We start from the raw sequence: 17596 nt of genomic DNA, 5'->3' as shown, positions 1-17596 counted from the left end.
TAATTTTTGAGAGACGCTAGTCTCTCCTATGCCCAGCATTGTGTGTCTGCGTACACACAGGAAATGATTTGATTGGCTGAGCACGGAATGTGATGTATGAAGAATCTAATAGTGTCCCTCACTTCACACGAGTGTGATTTTTATGCTTTGATTAGGCGTTCCATCATGCTCGATTAAGCATGGTTAGATGGCTATTTCAACCAATCATATTGCTTCCTAATTAAGATCATGCGATTCATGCTTTTACATCTCTGCATACCAAATCGCTGCATTGCCTTCAGCCAGTTCACAATCTCCAGTTCCAAGGATAATTGTGTAAATAACACATACTGGTTCTTGTGTTCTTGCCTGTGCTCTTTGAGAGAAGTATGACCAACAGGTACAGTTTCTGTATGCATCATGTCTGCTCTTTGATGTCAACAGCATGTAACAGGCTGTCATCCTGCCACAGTGAGCAACATTGCTTGCATGTTTGGCTGACGGGAAGATGCAGCTCATCTCCATAGAAATGAGCATGCGTGTAGGCCCTGTTCCTATGGGGAGAACACGCGGATTTGGTTAACTGCCAGTTCTAGCTCCTTCGGGGAGGAAGCCTGGATATCCATAGCATTGCTTCAACTGCTGATCCAATAAACAGGTCTGGTTAACAACTGCTTTACATCACCATTACAACACCTAATCAACATGAATTAGACTTGAATATATTAGCACCACTCACTTCACACGGGTGGTGCACCTCCGTGTGGGGGTCCCCGGAAGTTCCAGACCCACAGGAACGCACCCAGGGTGCCGGCCCGGTTCCGGCAAGCCGCCCCGCTTCCGAAACGGTAGAGAAATGACAGAGTTACCGTGTGGGGGTCTCCGGGGAGTCCACAAGGGGTCCCCCCGGAACATCCAGACCCCCAGGAACACGCCCAGGGGGCTGGGCCAGTTCCGGCAAGCCACCCCGCATCCGAAACGGTTGAGAAATGACAGCGTTACCGTGTGGGGGTCCCTGCCACCCAGGCACCCACCCAGCCACGCACACACATAGCTCCGTAAGGGAGTGGTTGCACCACTCAAAAAATATACTAACTACAGGTCATCCAGTTGAGGACAACAATACATTTCAGCATTCCCTTATGCCTCCGTCAACCGTTTGAGAAGATTACTATAATGTTTAAAGTACACAAAATCGCAATTTAGCTCACAAGCAGATCAGGGGAAGCTGCTGTATGGGAAGATTGGCTGGCTTAATACTGAATGAACTTCACTGAGGGATGCACAATTTTAGCACATGGCCCTGCTGTGAACTTGACTTACAAGCAGTATTTGGGAGTTCATAAGGTGAGTACATATAAATACTGAAGTGTACAGTGTACTGCGAGGCATCTGTTAAAGAGGGAATGCCGTGATTTCCCCCACTCTAAAACATGATCATCAGGTACTGTGATTATAGAGTTTTTCAAAAAAGTATTCAAAAAGTATTCAAATTATGTTTTGCAACCACCAGTTCATTAAGTATACCTGGTTTTCACGTGGGTGGTGATCCATCTGAACTGAAGCCGCACCCACAACTGTTGTGTATGCTACAATTTAGGCATTTAGCAGACGCTCTTAATCCAATTAACAATAATCATCATGGCAATGCATCAAAACATAAAAATCACACCTGTGTGAACATAAAGTGCTATTTATAAGTTACATAAGTTGAGCCTATGCATACTGTATGCCTGCAGGAGGTCGAGGCAAGTACTACGGCAAGTACTATGGGCTAAGATTACCAGTTATATTATGCATAGGTGTGGTTTGGGCGTTGCAATAATTAAACCAAATTATATTGCTATATATATAATATATACCGGTATATATATACATTGCTTCATAGCCACTGCCCTGAAGTCTCACTGCTGCACCCTCCCCCACCCCCACTCTCGACTTCCATGCCCATGACCACAACTCTAGGTGCAAATACTGGTGTCTGCAAAAGATATAGCGGGTGACGCGGGACGAAAATACCATTAAGGGACAGAGAAAGCTCTTATATTCGTAATTTTCGGGCAGCGGCTGAATTGCGGGCCGCGCTGCGGGTAAAGTCTGAGACAAAAATGGAGCCCTTAATCTCTGCATAAGGATTATGCTTATATTACTACAAGAAGAGTTCCTATCTACAGTCATGGAGTATTTCATTGGGAGTTCTGAAGAAATTACTATTAATATTTTATATTAACTACGAGTGTAGAGCACAACGTCATGTACAGTAGGTAATCATTAATCAATTATGCAAACTGAACATACAAAACTTGCATCTGATACAGTATAATTTTTATGTCCACTGTTGCTCTACCTCAACAGCAATTGCAGAATCACTTTTCTCTGTTCTTTCAGCTCAAGTTACACACACCTCACAGAGTGTGTGTAGGAGGGGGAGAGACTGAGGGCTTGACAGTCACTAGTGGAGCAGGGTTTTCTGCAGCAGCCTTGCTCACAGAGTCAGGCAGGTGCAGTGCCTGGTAAATCCATTCTCTGCAGCTGTAATAAATTAATTAATTGCAAAGTGCAAACAGAAAGTGAGAAAGAGCGTGGTTCATAAGGACTTATTGAACCGTGTATGCCGTACCGTACGGTTCGGTTTTAAACCGCAAACCGTGGCAACCCTAGTGTTCTGTACATCATCATACTATAAACGAGCGAATGTCTGAATGTCTGTCTGTCAGAAACAAACACTTATCTCCTCATTGCCTGCACCAATCGCTCCCACTTTTCACACAGGCATTGACCATAATAATATGGAGGTCTTAACTTAGCCATTTTTCCAATAAGATTAATAATGAATTTATTAGTGAATAAAAACCCGTTTATTTGTCCGTGGTCTATCTCCGACCGAGCCACACTATTAGCACACATCTCTCCATGCCAAAATAAATCTGCACGCTCCCACAATCCAGCTAGGCTACTTTTTACCGACGCAACTGTCGTATTTACTGTACAGATATTGTTTTTACATCACCCATTTATATGAAATAATAATCCAACCGCAAGCAGGGCGCAGTACCCCCCGCGGCCACCAGGGGGGTACTGAACAACTCATCTCCCCGCAAATCACGTGTCACCAGTGTCACCAGTGAAATGCATGTTGGGACGGACACAGACCCACACTGTACATTTGGGAATACCTGTGCCACAGCCCATACTTTCTGTTCTGCATGTCAAACTGGGGTCTTTCATACTTTTCAAATGGGGGTCTGTGGGCTAATAAGTGTACATTTTACAGTCCTTGCCATGAAAACATTTCCCTACCATGCATTTATACAAATATTTTCATGTTATAGTGCTGTTTTTATTCACACAAAAAGACACAAATATATTATACAAGTTAAAATGAAGACCAATTAAATATATTTATGGGGGGCAATAGTCCATACACGGGTAAGGACTATGTATATTAATACAATAAACAAGCAAAAGGGCATTGCCTGACCATGGATCACACCAAAGGACCTGCAACATCACTGAGGAACACGTTCCACTTCAAATCATATTTATCCAACTGATTATTCATGTTAAAGGATAACCTCTCCAAAGCAGCCACAATACCAATTGTATCAATGGTATACTTATGATTGTACTGCAGCATTTAACACATTACCCACACTGAACATCATTTGCTGTTCATATATTCAGAACGGGAAAGGACTAGTGCTCATAACACTCCGGAAAATGGTACATTTATAAAGTCCAAGGCGCTTTACAGAGATTGTGGATTACATTCACCCATTCACACACTGTTGCCAGAGGAAACATGCAAGGCACCAACATCAGGATCAATTAGGGGTTCAGAGTCTTGCTCAAGGACACTTCAACACCAACTCTGGCGGAATCCGGGTTTGAACTGGGAACCTTGTGGTTCCCATCCGGCCACTCTACCCCTGAGCCGCTGCAGCCCCATCCGGCTGCGGTGCAATTACAAAAACTGAAATAAAAATTCCGCTGGCTTATGCCGTCTATCTACTGCAGGGTTCCCCAATTATCGGCCATCTGCGGCCCGCGGAGCGCCACCTTGTGGCCCACGGAAGAATAAAAAAAAAGATATATATATATATATATATATATATTATTATTATTATTATTTTTTTTGGGGGGGGGGGTCCCAGATATAAATGGCATTAAATTGGGGTCAGTAGCCTCTGCATGTCAAACTGGGGGTCCTTTTCAAATGGGGTCTTGCCCTGAACATTAATTTCAGGGCAAGACCTCGACCGCTATAGCCCATATCCTCGCGGTGTATAGCGGTGTATGAGAATGGGTGTTGCGGAGGATGAGAGCATTCCTCTCATCCTCCGCAACACAATGCATTCTCTATGGCAATAGCACAAACTTTGGCATGCTACTAGTCCTACATACTTACACCAGGCCCCCAGCCTGGTACCGTAGTCAAAATATGGCCCTTGAGGAAAATGAATTGGGGAACCCTGATCTACTGTATGGGAACGCAGCTTTTAGAATCGCAATATCTCAAATTATTTTTGGCTCAAAATAAGCTTGAATTGCACCTCATTTCTCTAGTCTAAACGATATGATCCCCGGTTACCAAATGTATGTTTTGAATGAATAAAATCGGGGCACCCGTTACATAGCAACAATTCACTTCCTGGGTCTCGGTTCCGAGTGAAACAGCTTTCAAACTAAAGTTATCACCATATTAAATAACTGGCAAACACTCAAAGCTGGCCATTCATTGTCAATGGCATTCAATGTTTGTGTTAACACAATGTTTGTGTTTACACAAACCCTCAAAGCTGGACATAGGAGGGGCTATATAGCGCTAGCGCTAGGGTGGCCAGACGTCCGGTTTCACGCCGGACAGTCCGGTTTTAGACCCACCTGTCCTCCTCCCACCTCAACCTCTGGCCGGACACATAATTGTCCGGTTTTTTGTGATATACAGTGCTTGTGTCATTTACTGTCATTTACGTCGTCTGCCTGGGTATTAAAATCTCCGCAGCGCTGCTCAGCTCCGCCTCCGCAGCGAGCCGGCCACACTGTCTTAAAAAGAGAGAGGCTAGTGGAGACGTTCAGAGTGTTGCCATGTCCGCTTAATTATAAGCGACTTTAGGCTTGTTTTATATAATAGGCTACTAAGCCTAGTCAGGGCTTCTTTTGGGCTTGTTTTCATAGACATGGTTGCTTGGTTCTCTTCCAAAACTGGGCAACACTGCCAGTGGGATGGTCAGTTTGTTTGTTGTGCTCTCACAATCACTTTAGTATAGTTAATGCAGAGATAAACAAACCAAATATGCAGAAATGAAAAACTACATTTAATGAGCAATGGAGCAAGGAACTCGACATCATAAAGAAAGGGAGGCTGTGTGAACATATAGGCTGCTGGCATCATTCTATGTCCCACACCGATGACCATAAAACTGTATAAAAAAACCCACAAGAAAGAGATTAAACATAAAACATATCTAAACATGAAATAAAATAAATTGATTCTAAAATGAATGGCCTTTGTGGTACCCTATAATTTAAAAAGGTTAATTTAATTAGCAAATATATGTTCTCTGTGGACATAATGCTGGAGATGATGGTGGTGAAAATCAGGTGCAATAGTAGTAGTAATAATATTAATATATGGGGGGGGGGGGGGGGGGGGGGGGGGATCTGGGAGGGGGAGGGGGGTCAGGGGAGCGAGCCCCGCAAAAGTGTCCTCCTTTCTGAGGTCTTGCAGGTGGCCACCCTAGCTAGCGCCCCTCAAAAAGGTTGACACCCTTCAAAGTATTTTTGGTCGAGTGGACGAGGTACGGTGGGTAAACTAATTTCCCCGACTCCAGAGTAAAACTATTATGTACAATTAGTCCAAACAACAAATAACATAACTGTAGTGTAACTTCAGCTAAATCTGTGCATAATTTGAGGTAATGGACTGAGGAATGAGGATCGGTCCCAGGGCTGTATGTGGTAAATAGATGGAAACAGAGGGATGTGTTTAGAGTGAAGAATCCCAACCATAACTACAATCGACTTGGCCACAGCAGTCACACTGCTCTCATGTCATCAATTATGTAATTTCCACAGATATTGATTATCCCAGCATGTATGTGGTACAGTATGTCATACAGTAAAACAGTTTGCATTGATCTTCTTGGGAAATATATTACGGTAAATGAAAAGGTTTGAGCTACTGTATCTATTTGTTGAAAATTGATTTTCATTTATAGCTATAATAAATTCACATTCATATTTCTTTCATCTTTGTTATATTGTTGTAGGGCATTTTCTTTTTGTTGTTGCTTATCAATAATTTCCTTAAGTGATAGTTCAGTTCTGTAAATGTGACAGACAAGAAGAGAAGAAAATAAATTAGATATCCAGTCACAAATAGTCCAACACCTACACCACTAGCCTGGCTAATAAGCCAGACTAATATCACACAACATTATTTTGCCAACGGCTGATTCGGTCTGGCTTATTAGCCAGGCTACTACACCACAGCAGTTCACCTGCTACTGATGCAGCGACAAAATCATCTATTTTAAAATCGCCTGCTTGGCATATAGGCCTATGCTTTGAAAGTGGGGCAACATGAATTTTAAATGGCTTCTATGAAGAGCAAAGGAAACCTTTTCATAGCCGGAGATTAAACTCTTCCCTGAAGCCATCGTCTGCATGGTATGAAACTATGAAATGTTACTCACAGATAAAGAAACATGTTTATTTATGATTGATATGGTGATCCCAAGCACTTTTCTGTCACACATCATCAGCAATATTTAGCAAAAATCACGTCAAAAGAAAGCTTATGGAAAAGCAGATGGATGAAAAAAGGCAACTTTTTTTCTTTTAAGATATTTTTTGGGCTTTTTGCCTTGAGGGCCCGGGCCTATTTAATCCATTAATAAAATGTGCCCATCGTCAGCAAGCGCCTCTAGGCTTGCTGACGATGGATCAGTTTTCATAGCACTAATTTGACGGAGATTATCAATCTCCGTCTCGGACACATGACCGTGCACTTGAACTTGACGGTGATTTACGTCATGGGCCCCGATGGTGTTAATATACAGTAGCTTGACAGGAAACAGGGAGAGATGGGTGGGAAGACACACCGTAAAGTTCATCGGGATCGAGACTCGAACCCGCGACACTGTCTTGCTGGATTACCAGCCAAGGTGCCTGGACCGCTAATCCCGCCCAGGCCAAAATAAAACGCAGCTTTTATGCATTTTAACATCACTTCCTGAGATTGTGAAGTCAAAGGCTAAGTGAGAATGCATTGTTAATCATGTCACGCAAGCTGAATGTCACAGACCCGAGCTCTGTACTGAATAGATCAATTAATCGGTCATTTACATAATCGGTCAGTAAATGACCGATTAATTGCCCATCGCTAGAAGGAATCAATTAAACTATCTGTATCAATCCATCCATCCATGGACAGGTTATCACCCCAACGAATGATAAGTTAATATCAGTGGGTTAGGGACGTTTGGGTTTTAGCGTCCGACATTCCTCAGACATAGTCATATATCACCATTAATGCTTGAGGTTTAACCTGGGGGAAAAAGGTATCTCTCCCAGACAATGGCAGCCATGGACAGCTGCTTGTGATGGAGTGCTCATGCAAGGTCAATCCAACCATTAAACCTTGCATTGAAGATGAATCACCGAAACTAATGTTATACACATAGGATATGGGAAATTGTTTGAAAACTTGAAAGTGAAAGCACTTCGTAAGTACTGCTCAATGTTATGAAGGAAGCGTTGAGCGCTTTCAACTATACAGTACAGTTTACAATACAGTGTTGATTTTGAAAAATGTTCGTCGACAGTACCTCTTTTCACTGACGAAAACGAAATGGAAACTAAATGAAAACTAAGCTATGACAACTAAAAATAAGACAATATATTGACAAATAGACTAAAATGTTAGGAAGGGTCATTTTACACTTGGTTGCATGCTGAAAATAGCAGATCTACGTGAAGCTCACAACACGTCGCAAATCAGCCATTTTAGTCGACTAAAACTAGACTAACACTAAAACATTCCAGGTGACTAAGGTGTGTCCTAAAACTAAATGAAGTTTCATCCCAAAGCCTATGACTAAGCTATAAGTCTAAAATAAAAAATTTGCTGCCAAAAATACTGGTACAGTCCTGAATTATAATGAGTGTTCATTTGATCAGAGGACTTAGGGGGGAGGATTTGTATGAAAAGCAAGTGGCATGCACTGCAGCATACTGTACGGTTACGGACAGTACACAGTAAAATCCTGAGTGTTAATTTATCCATTAGTAAATGTGAAAATGAAATCAATTTTAACATCCATTTGTTAATTATTACACTCAATATAACACTGTAGATTGTTACATAGCCACTTGCTCCAGGGCCTAGTTTAATACAATAGCCTATACCTACTGTACCTCATCAGAACAAAGTATTATTTAACATAAGATAGTCAGTGATTTTGGTGCACTAATGAACTTTTCTCTAGCGCCACCATTAGGCCACAATTTCTACTTCTACTACACAATTTGCACAATCTCTCAAAATCTAATTAGCCTAGAAACTAGAGCCTCATACTCCCCGTAGCACACTTGGAAAAGAAATTCAACCCAGAGCATTTTCTTGCATAATGTTGGGCCTCCTTGCCCTATCTCCCACCTTGAACAAGTTCATCTCTCTATGAACCCTCATTGTTTACCCTTGAAAAATCAATAATGACCACTAATTGATACCAATATTGCAATTCCCATTTCATTTGGTAGGGTTTACCACATATATATATTAGGGATGTTGAAAAAAGTTGAAAATCGACTCGATTATCGACTCATGCCTCCCGCGACTCAAAACGTATGAGTCGAAAAATCGTTTTTATTTGTATTATTATTTTTTCAGTCAGTCAGTGCCGCTCGTCGCATGCAAGTTGACTTTGAGCAGAGCGCTGTGGACCCCATCGTCCAAGGGTGTGTGCGTGTGTGTGTGGTGGGGGGTGGTATCTTAGCAACACTGAATGATCAGTCCCATTGGTCGTGTGCTCGTATCATGAGCCAATGGCTGCAGCTCTGAGCTTCCCAGACCCAGCTCATCTACACATGCCGTAAAGTGAGCTGACAGGCTAGCCACAGGTCTGCTCTGTTCTGAGCGGTGAGCGCTCTTCTCTTCTCGTGAAGATAGCAGGACAGAGTTGTCAAATAAATCCCGCCGTCATTTATACTGTATTTATTATCCGACCCGACATTAAAATACGGAACAACGTGCGTCCCGTATCAGTTCATTACTCGTGACAGGCTGCAGACACTTCAGAGTTGGGACTAGCGGCTAGCCGATAGCGCCGCTGCTCCTTCAGTTTCGTTGTTTACAAAATAAAGTTTATTTTTTATTATTGGGATTTGATCATTGATGCAAATTCTAAACATATGGATGGAGCTGCAGAAGTTGTGTTGCTTAAAGGAATGCATAGTTGCGTTCTCCTCAACTGCTGCGCAGCAACAACAAAAATATAAAAATGAAGAAAAAAAGGAAAAAAGTCGTTCGACACGTCGATTTTTGGCCTCGATTCGTCGATTGGCCAAATATGAGTCGTTTGGCATCCCTAATATATATACACTATACTGTAACTGTTTGATGCTTAGTGCAGAATGATTAGGCTTGCTAGTTAGATATTTCCAGGCCTGGGAGGGAGTCTTATTCGACTACCAATCTATTAGTCAAATCATGCAACAACAAAAAATATAAACATTTAAATATATATTTGTTTTCATGATTCGACTGAAAGATTGGCCTAATTTATATTACTTAAAGGAGTGATTTGGGTGACTTGGAAAACCTTCCAGTCCGCCCAGGTAACAAGATGTGCACATGCACGCACTACAGTGGGTGGACAGTGGACACGCGACAGGCCAACAGCACACACAAGGCCCACCCCTGCTCGATCATGATTGGCAGAAGGCCCCTCTCTATCCTGATTGGATGAAGGCTGGGCCACCTAGCCAAAAACGAAACTTAAGGTTTTTTGACCCCCAGGGGTTAACTGGGGACAGGGAGGAACTCCTTATATAGTCAGCACACTCTATAGTAGGGAGGATTATCACAACAAAACAAAAAATCACACCTGTGTGAAGTGAGTGGTGCAACCTTAGAGTATATATGAATAGAGATGGCATCCGAGTTCTCCTTCCATCCACTTGCATTAAGTTGCTCAAAAGCGTATGAGGCGATTTCACTCCTCTTTCCGGGTAGGAACAGAGTGCATTCTGGGATGGATTTGCCCCAAACACATGAACGCGCTGCCGTTGAACGTGCACGAACGCGCACGAGCGTGCTGCCGTCGTGAACGTGCACAATGATAGTCAACGGACCAGCGCGTTCATGTGTTAGGGGCCAGGCTGCAATCAAATTCGGCCACTATGTCCATTTCGCCTCAGGGTTTCCTCTGGGTGCCGTCTCTATTCATATATACTCTAAGGGTGCAACTCCGTGTGGGGGTCCCAGGAAGTTCCAGACCCACAGGACCACAGCCAGGGTGCCGGCCCGGTTCTGGCGAGCTGCCTCACATCCGAAACGGTAGAAAAATGTCCCTACTTACCTACAGTATTCAAGTATGAACATTGTCACAACTAATCCAACCAATCAAAAGGTATAGTGTGGTACGATGTGTATTTCCGTAGGATTTTTTTGTTAAAAGTGATTTTTTGGCTTTCATAGGGACCAAACTGTCAGAAAATGATGGGGTTCAAATTTTCCCGACCCCCACCCCTTATTTGGGGGGTCATATCTTTTGGGACCTCCCATAATAGTATGCCAGACAATTAATGTCCGATTTTCATAATATTAGGGTTGTTTTATAGGTTTTTAAATATTTTGAGTTGATTTCTTACACTTTGAAAGTAGCCAGAATAATCTTTTCTGACTTTTGGTTGGGGTCTTTCTACACCCGGGGCCCCCCGGACTCATCTCAGTACATTCCTCGCTCTGCTCCTGTTCCAGAACAATGTCAAATTAGATAATAATTTAAGCATTAAAAGTTTTTGTAGCTTGGCACTGATTACAAAAATGAGTAGTAGTTAATACCAGGGGTCTTCCACAGGGGGTCCGGGACTAGTTTTGCCCCTATTCTTGCACCCATATATGTGATTTGCAAGTATTTTGAATAGTATTAGAATATCTTGCGTTTATGTAAAGTACTTTGATAGTTTATTAGTATTCTACCATTATTGTTGACACTGCAGGGAATAAAGGTATTGCAACTTCTCACTTTGGGCACGCAGAACGTGTCTTTATTTCACACACACACACACACACACACACACACACACACACACACACACACACACACACACACACACACACACACACACACACACACACACACACACACACACACACACACACACACACACTTAAAGAGCCCATGGTAAATTATGCCTACAATACATTATTTGTAGGATCTATTCATCTTCGTCATCATCTTGAATGTCCTCCCTGATAGTGTTGACACAGTCTCCACCATAGCATTTGCAGAGAGCAGTGCAAGGCAGGTTATTGTTTGAGCAGCTGCACCGTCCCTTGCAACCTGCTTTGCAACCACATTTGATGAGCTCAAGTACTGCCTTTGGAGCAGGGAGGGCAAGACACCTGACTGTTACATACCCTCCACTATCTGAATTCCATCCATTTTGTTCGATTGGTGGAAGCTCAGGGCAATTTGCCAGGTATGAATGACTTATCCCGCATTGTGACGTAGTTGGCACAGAGGATATGTGGTAGCCGTGCAGCACGAGTTGGAGGTAGCATCTCACCCTCAAGTTCTTTGACCGAAATAGTTCCCATCTAGTAATGGCAAGGTTGTTGGACCTCCATGCTCCAATGACTCCAATGGTGATGGAAGCTTGCCGTTAACAAGCTCAGGTGGAATGGAACCCATTCGAAGGTCCTTGAAGCAGTTAATGGCAGGATCATCATCATCAAGCCTCAAGTAGGCATTGACCCATGTCTTCTTGGAGATTCCAACTAATTTTCCTCCCCAGTCAGCACCAGAAAAATTGTGTAGGCCCAGGAAGAATGTCATTTTTTGCCCCATCTGACACAAGCGCTGATGAAACCAGACTCTTCAATGGTGTGTTCTCTTTGAACAGATTGCCTCCACAGTGCAACTCAAACAATTTACATTGCTTGAGAGCATTTTCTCTTGACCTCAATGCAATCTCTCCTGAGAGCTGATAATGTTCTTTCCTTGAAGACCTGGAAGCTTTTGGGAAGATGTTGAGGTACTGATTCACTAGACCAGAAAGATGAGGTGTGGTAGTGACTAGTCGGTCCAGAGCTGCTTCATCTCTACTGATTCCAACCATCCCACCTTGGCTGATCTTTATTTAGCAGCAATATTTGCTACACTGAGGCACCTTACTTTGAAAATAGCTGATCTACAAGCTCAAACTACAACCTTGTAGATCAGCTATTGTTGGCTAAAGTTCTCCTTGGAAAAGGGATGCTATGGTTCAAGTGGTTTAATGTAAAAAAATAAAATAAAAGTTCCTATCCCACAATGATTTGGTGGGCCCCTGTATAGTAACTCTGAGGACCCCCTAGGGGTCATGGGCCCCCTGTGGAAGACCCCTGGTATTGGCTACTACAATTTTTTTTATATCAGAGCCCAGCTACAAATACTTTTATGCTTCATTTATGATCTAATTTGACGTTATTCTGGAACAGGAGCAGAGCGAGGAATGTAATGAGAACTTATAGGCCCAGAGGTCAGTCCGAGAGGTCCCAGTTGAGGAAGCACCCCTACCAAAAGTCAAAAAAGATTCTTCTGACCACTTTAAAAGTTTAAGAAATCAACTCAGAATGTTTTAAAACAAAGATTTGAACCCCATCATTTTCTCATAGTTTGGACTGCAAGATCTGCAAAAAAATCAATTTTAGCACAAAAATCCTACGGGAGCTGTTTTTTTGACGCATCGTACCACACTAGTAGCCTAATAAATAACAGGGCTACATTTTAAGATAAGATGGTCTGGCACAACTTGGAATAATATAGTATTTTTTGTGATTCTGAGCAATACTCAAACTGAGATGGAATACTTGCATATGAAATGCATCAGCGCAGATGATATATCTTGTCCTGTCTTTTCAGCAGCAGGGTCAGTACTCTCTCCCTTTCTCATACCGTAAACTATAAAAACCTCACAATTGTTATTGTATCATGCTGGCTGGCAAAGATCTATCATGCAGTCCTGTATCACTTGGTTGTCACCGTCATGTGGAACTGTGCCCACACACACACACACACACACGTAATGTTTTTTATTCTAGTTTATTTTGCTAGCTTTAGTTATAATATAATTTCTTCTTCTGTTTTCTACATGAATATATCCATATCAAATGAAATGGGAGTTAAATGCTGCAATTTGTAAAAATGGCAAAATATGACTCCTATAACATCGTTGAAGTGGGACTCATAAAATGTCCCTAGGACCTATTTACATCACTGTAATATATATATATATATATATATATATATATATATAAGCACAGAGCTGAATTAAAACATTTGCTCGTCCACATATGATGTAAATTATCCTTTCATTGTCAATGGCAAATGTGACAAATGTGACGAAAAGCTAAATCTAAAAACGGTGCTGAGGAGGGAGGACTGTCAGACTCCCTGAGTTGCTGGACGTTTGTGCCAGAGGTCACATGACGTTCATGCCGGTTTAAAGCTACTTAGGATATAAACATTACAGTTTACACAATCTGTATATTTTATGGTTGTTGTGATTGTTATTCTTTATCAGGATCAGTCACTGCAGACACATTTGTTTTCACTTTAGCAAATATAATGTATTACAGTTTACAAGTATTAAGTTACAACTATGATAATTAGTAATTACACCATGATAGATCCGTGTGTTTTCAGACTCCGAATTATTTTTGAGGGGCCCCTCCTATGTCCAGCTTTGAGGGTTTGTCTAAACACAAACATTGAATACCATTGACAATGAATGTTACGTCATGATGATGTACGATCATAAGACCGAGCAATTCGGCTATTTGAGATTAAATTCCCATTGACAATGCATGGAGAATTTACGTCATGTGTTGTACGATGATAGGATAGTGTATAGTGTGAACTATTAAAAGACAGTGTAGCAACAGCCAGACCTTTCCTCCAGTGCTGGCATGCTGCTAGATCAAAGTGAAAGAAAATGTGGAGAAAGGTCAACTTTGGGCACTGGTGCAAAAAAGAAATTAAATAAGGGACACCGACTGGTATTGAAAAATCACACCCGTGTGAAGTGAGGGGCGCTAATATATTAAAGTCTAACTGATGTTGATTAGGTGATGTAATGGTGATGTAAAACAAACGGTGCCAACACAAATGCCATTAACAATAAAGAGACAATATGACGTAAATGACACATGACGTAAAATTTCCCTTCATTGTCAATGCGTTTACTAAACAAACTTTGAACTAAAGACAAACATTAAACCTGTGAGGGGCGCTCTTATCATTGTACATCATCATCATCTCATACTGGCCAATCAGAATGCCTGTTGCCTGTGATTGGTTAGCTGATTTGCTAGTTTACGTAAATTGTCCCTTCAATGTCAATGGCGTTTAATGTTGTGATGTTTAATGTCATATTTAGCGGAATTCTGACATAATTTCTCCGTTCATTGTCAATGGAAAATATTGACACGTGTGGGGACAAAAGCTGTAGACGGGGTTAGCACCCCTTAAAAGTTGAGTTGTGCTTGAAATGTACTGTAATTCTGCAAACTGTTAATAAATACTTCAATAAAAAAAATGCATGTTGAAAAGAGATCTAGTGCTAGTACAGAGTTCCAGTTGAAATGGTGCAGTAAATGTCAGGGTGTAAGGTGTTAAAGAGTCACTGCAGCAGTCCTACTTTCGTCTGTATGCCATGGGCTAACAATTCCCTGCTCCATAAACAGGCTTTCTGTTGTGGTAGGTCATAAATTAATCTCTAGTGTGCTTACAAGAAGTTGAACAGTGCGGTGCACAATAATGTTGCTGCTGCGCTGCTACTGTACTGTAGATCATGGGTAAAACATGGAACTGTGGAAAGCACTAGAGGCTCATCATGATACTGCATTATTTAAGCAAGAGCTGATTAGGCAAAATAAGAATACAGGAAAACTTGATAGTGGCTGCATAGGTTCAATGCCCTATAAACACCTTTGTATACCTACCTGGCTCTCCTCATTATTAAACAGAACTTGGATAGAATAGAATATACTTTCATATATTACAACATGATTTCAGGCATTAACATTTTGCTCTTATCCAAAGCACGGGAAGGTAGAGCTGAGTGTCTTGCTCAAGGAAATATAAACATGTCTTATGGCAGAGATCAAACGTATAGCAGTTTGACAGGGACGGGGGTCACTATATATATCCAGCAAGCCAAGCAATCCAGACGTTAGCCACCTGCAATCGGAGTTGAAACCGAGGTGAGGCCAGTAAGCGGTGGAAGTGACCAGTGACAGGTGATTATAGGCCCTCTTTAATGAGCGGAAAAAACTAAGCTCTGTCCCTCTGGACCAGAGGCTACTCAAACACACCCCTCTAAACGAATCATCACAAGACTTAAGACAGTCTGTGATGATGGTTAAGTTTTAACACCAACAAGACAGGAGACAAGGGCTTGGGTCTTTCTTGGCCTGATTTTGTGATTTCAACACTCGCCAGAATCACAGTGACTAATCTCACAGTAAAATACTCAGTGTTCACTGTTCATTTAACTAACTTTACTAAAATAAATTATATATGTGCCGTTTTGAAAGAAGGCCCCTTCAACAACTGATGAAAATGACACCAGAAAGGCTATATAGCACATCACACAGAAACACCAGCAGTCTGAGCAGACGGTTTAAATATGCCTCATCATGATCTGTACTGCCAACTTCTGCAGGGAATGGATATTCATGAAGTGAAACCAATTAACCAAACATTAGTTCAGGCATATGTGCAGCTGAACATCCAGAGGTTGTTAACCTGGGCCTACATGTTGGCAAGTTGTAACTTTGCAAAGAGTGAAAACTTCAACATTTGTCACCCACTCCCCTCAACAGTATGTGCCACACATTTACATAAAATGCTCTTTGGTCCCCAGTACTCTCCACATATGTAACCGAATGGTTAAATGTAAGAATCCGTTCTTTCATTCAGAATTAATTGCTTAAAGTTGGAAGCATTGTTAACACCACAGCCACACCACATGCTTTAATAATGACTGCAATACAACATCCAATCCATGATCCAAGTGACCACTTGTCTTAACAGTATGAAAGAGCAGTGCAGTGTGATTGTGTTCTTACCAAATTCAACACCGTTTCGACAATATCCCGGTTGCTAACCTCTCCGACCTGTATCAGCCCGATGAGAACAGCAAATTTCATCCTGATATTCCGGATCGGAACCGATGGGTTGATCATTCCGGCCGGTAGAACCATGGAGCCAGAGGCAGACACCATGTTCTCACTGGTGGCAGTGGAGCCTGTAGCCCCATGCAGCAGCACATGACCTGGGGTTGGCTGTCGGTCCGAAAGCGACATCGAGCCCGGCATTGCCACCGGTTTCTCGCTTGACATTTCCACCCAGACTGGACGCAGAAACCCGGGTATAATGCAGTGTATGACTACCTACGTTTCACGGAGACGGCTTAAAGTAAAACGAGAGAACATTCAGGAACCTGAGTTAAAGAAGAAGAAAATAAATGTCACAGTAAACACTGTGAGTAAACACTATCCATTAGACGCACACGCCAGTCGTACCAAGTAAATCCGTCAACACTTAAACGAAGTTCTAATTAGGTGTCATATCCACGCCAGTACGAACAGAGAGATACAGATGCTGCGCACCAAGCTGTGTGTGCAGCTCTCATCAAGGATGCGCGCCTCCGTCTCTGGTCTGTCTGCTGCTGTCACGGTCACATTGTCGCCCCCTGCCGGCTGCGGGTCCAGTCACCACCCCTGCGTTTTGATTAACAGTTTACTTTGTAGAGAATATGGATAGAGTTGACTACACAGTTTAAATGAAAGTACAGGTCAATACAAAATCTGTTTGAGAGGATAAAACCAGAAAAATACTTGTTTACATCAGGGTCCTCCATTTTCAATTCATCAGAACATTTAAAGACATACAATATGTGACCAGGGCACTTAGGCCCGGAGTCCGGACACAAAACCAGACTACGCCACCCTGGGAGTTTCACCCAGAGAATATATGATACACATTGAATTGAATACCCACAGGGTTGAGATAGGAAGGAGCAGAGACAGAGAGAGATGTGTTTCCAGTACAAATACATATTTTATTTAGGCTCAAGGCAGAATACTTAAAAACGGCAAGGGTCTTCAGGTTAGAAATATAATTCTTTACTTGAACAACCTATTTAAAAGGAGGACTACAAAATGTATCAAAAAGTTAAAATGTCATTCACTATAACTATAATGTTACCAGTACAGGCAGGGGTGCTGTGGTGTCCAGACCACACACACACAGGAGGAAGTCAGGGAGTGAGGGAGGTCAGGGGGAATCTAATAGTTTGAGCACACGTCACACTTCATACTCATTGTAAAGCACAAATA

General features: G+C 42.1%; 1 protein-coding gene across 2 annotated transcripts in view; it reads right to left on the bottom strand.

The window, feature by feature from the left end:
* Nucleotides 1-16597, bottom strand: part of nbeab (neurobeachin b) — a gene marked incomplete at its 5' end in the record, with an annotated part of 282517 nt that extends 265920 nt beyond the window's left edge. For both annotated transcript variants that reach the window (XM_083774126.1, XM_083774125.1), the window contains one exon: nucleotides 16325-16597. In XM_083774126.1, coding sequence (XP_083630252.1) covers nucleotides 16325-16597 — 273 coding nt within the window. The remainder of the gene's footprint in view (nucleotides 1-16324) is intronic.
* Nucleotides 16598-17596: the final 999 nt, after the last annotated feature.

This window comes from Protomyctophum parallelum (assembly GCF_964188405.1).
Source record: "Protomyctophum parallelum genome assembly, chromosome: 9".
Taxonomy (NCBI): domain Eukaryota; kingdom Metazoa; phylum Chordata; class Actinopteri; order Myctophiformes; family Myctophidae; genus Protomyctophum; species Protomyctophum parallelum.
The sequence above is the reverse complement of the archived record's forward strand: the minus strand, read 5'-3'. Positions and strand labels throughout refer to the sequence as shown.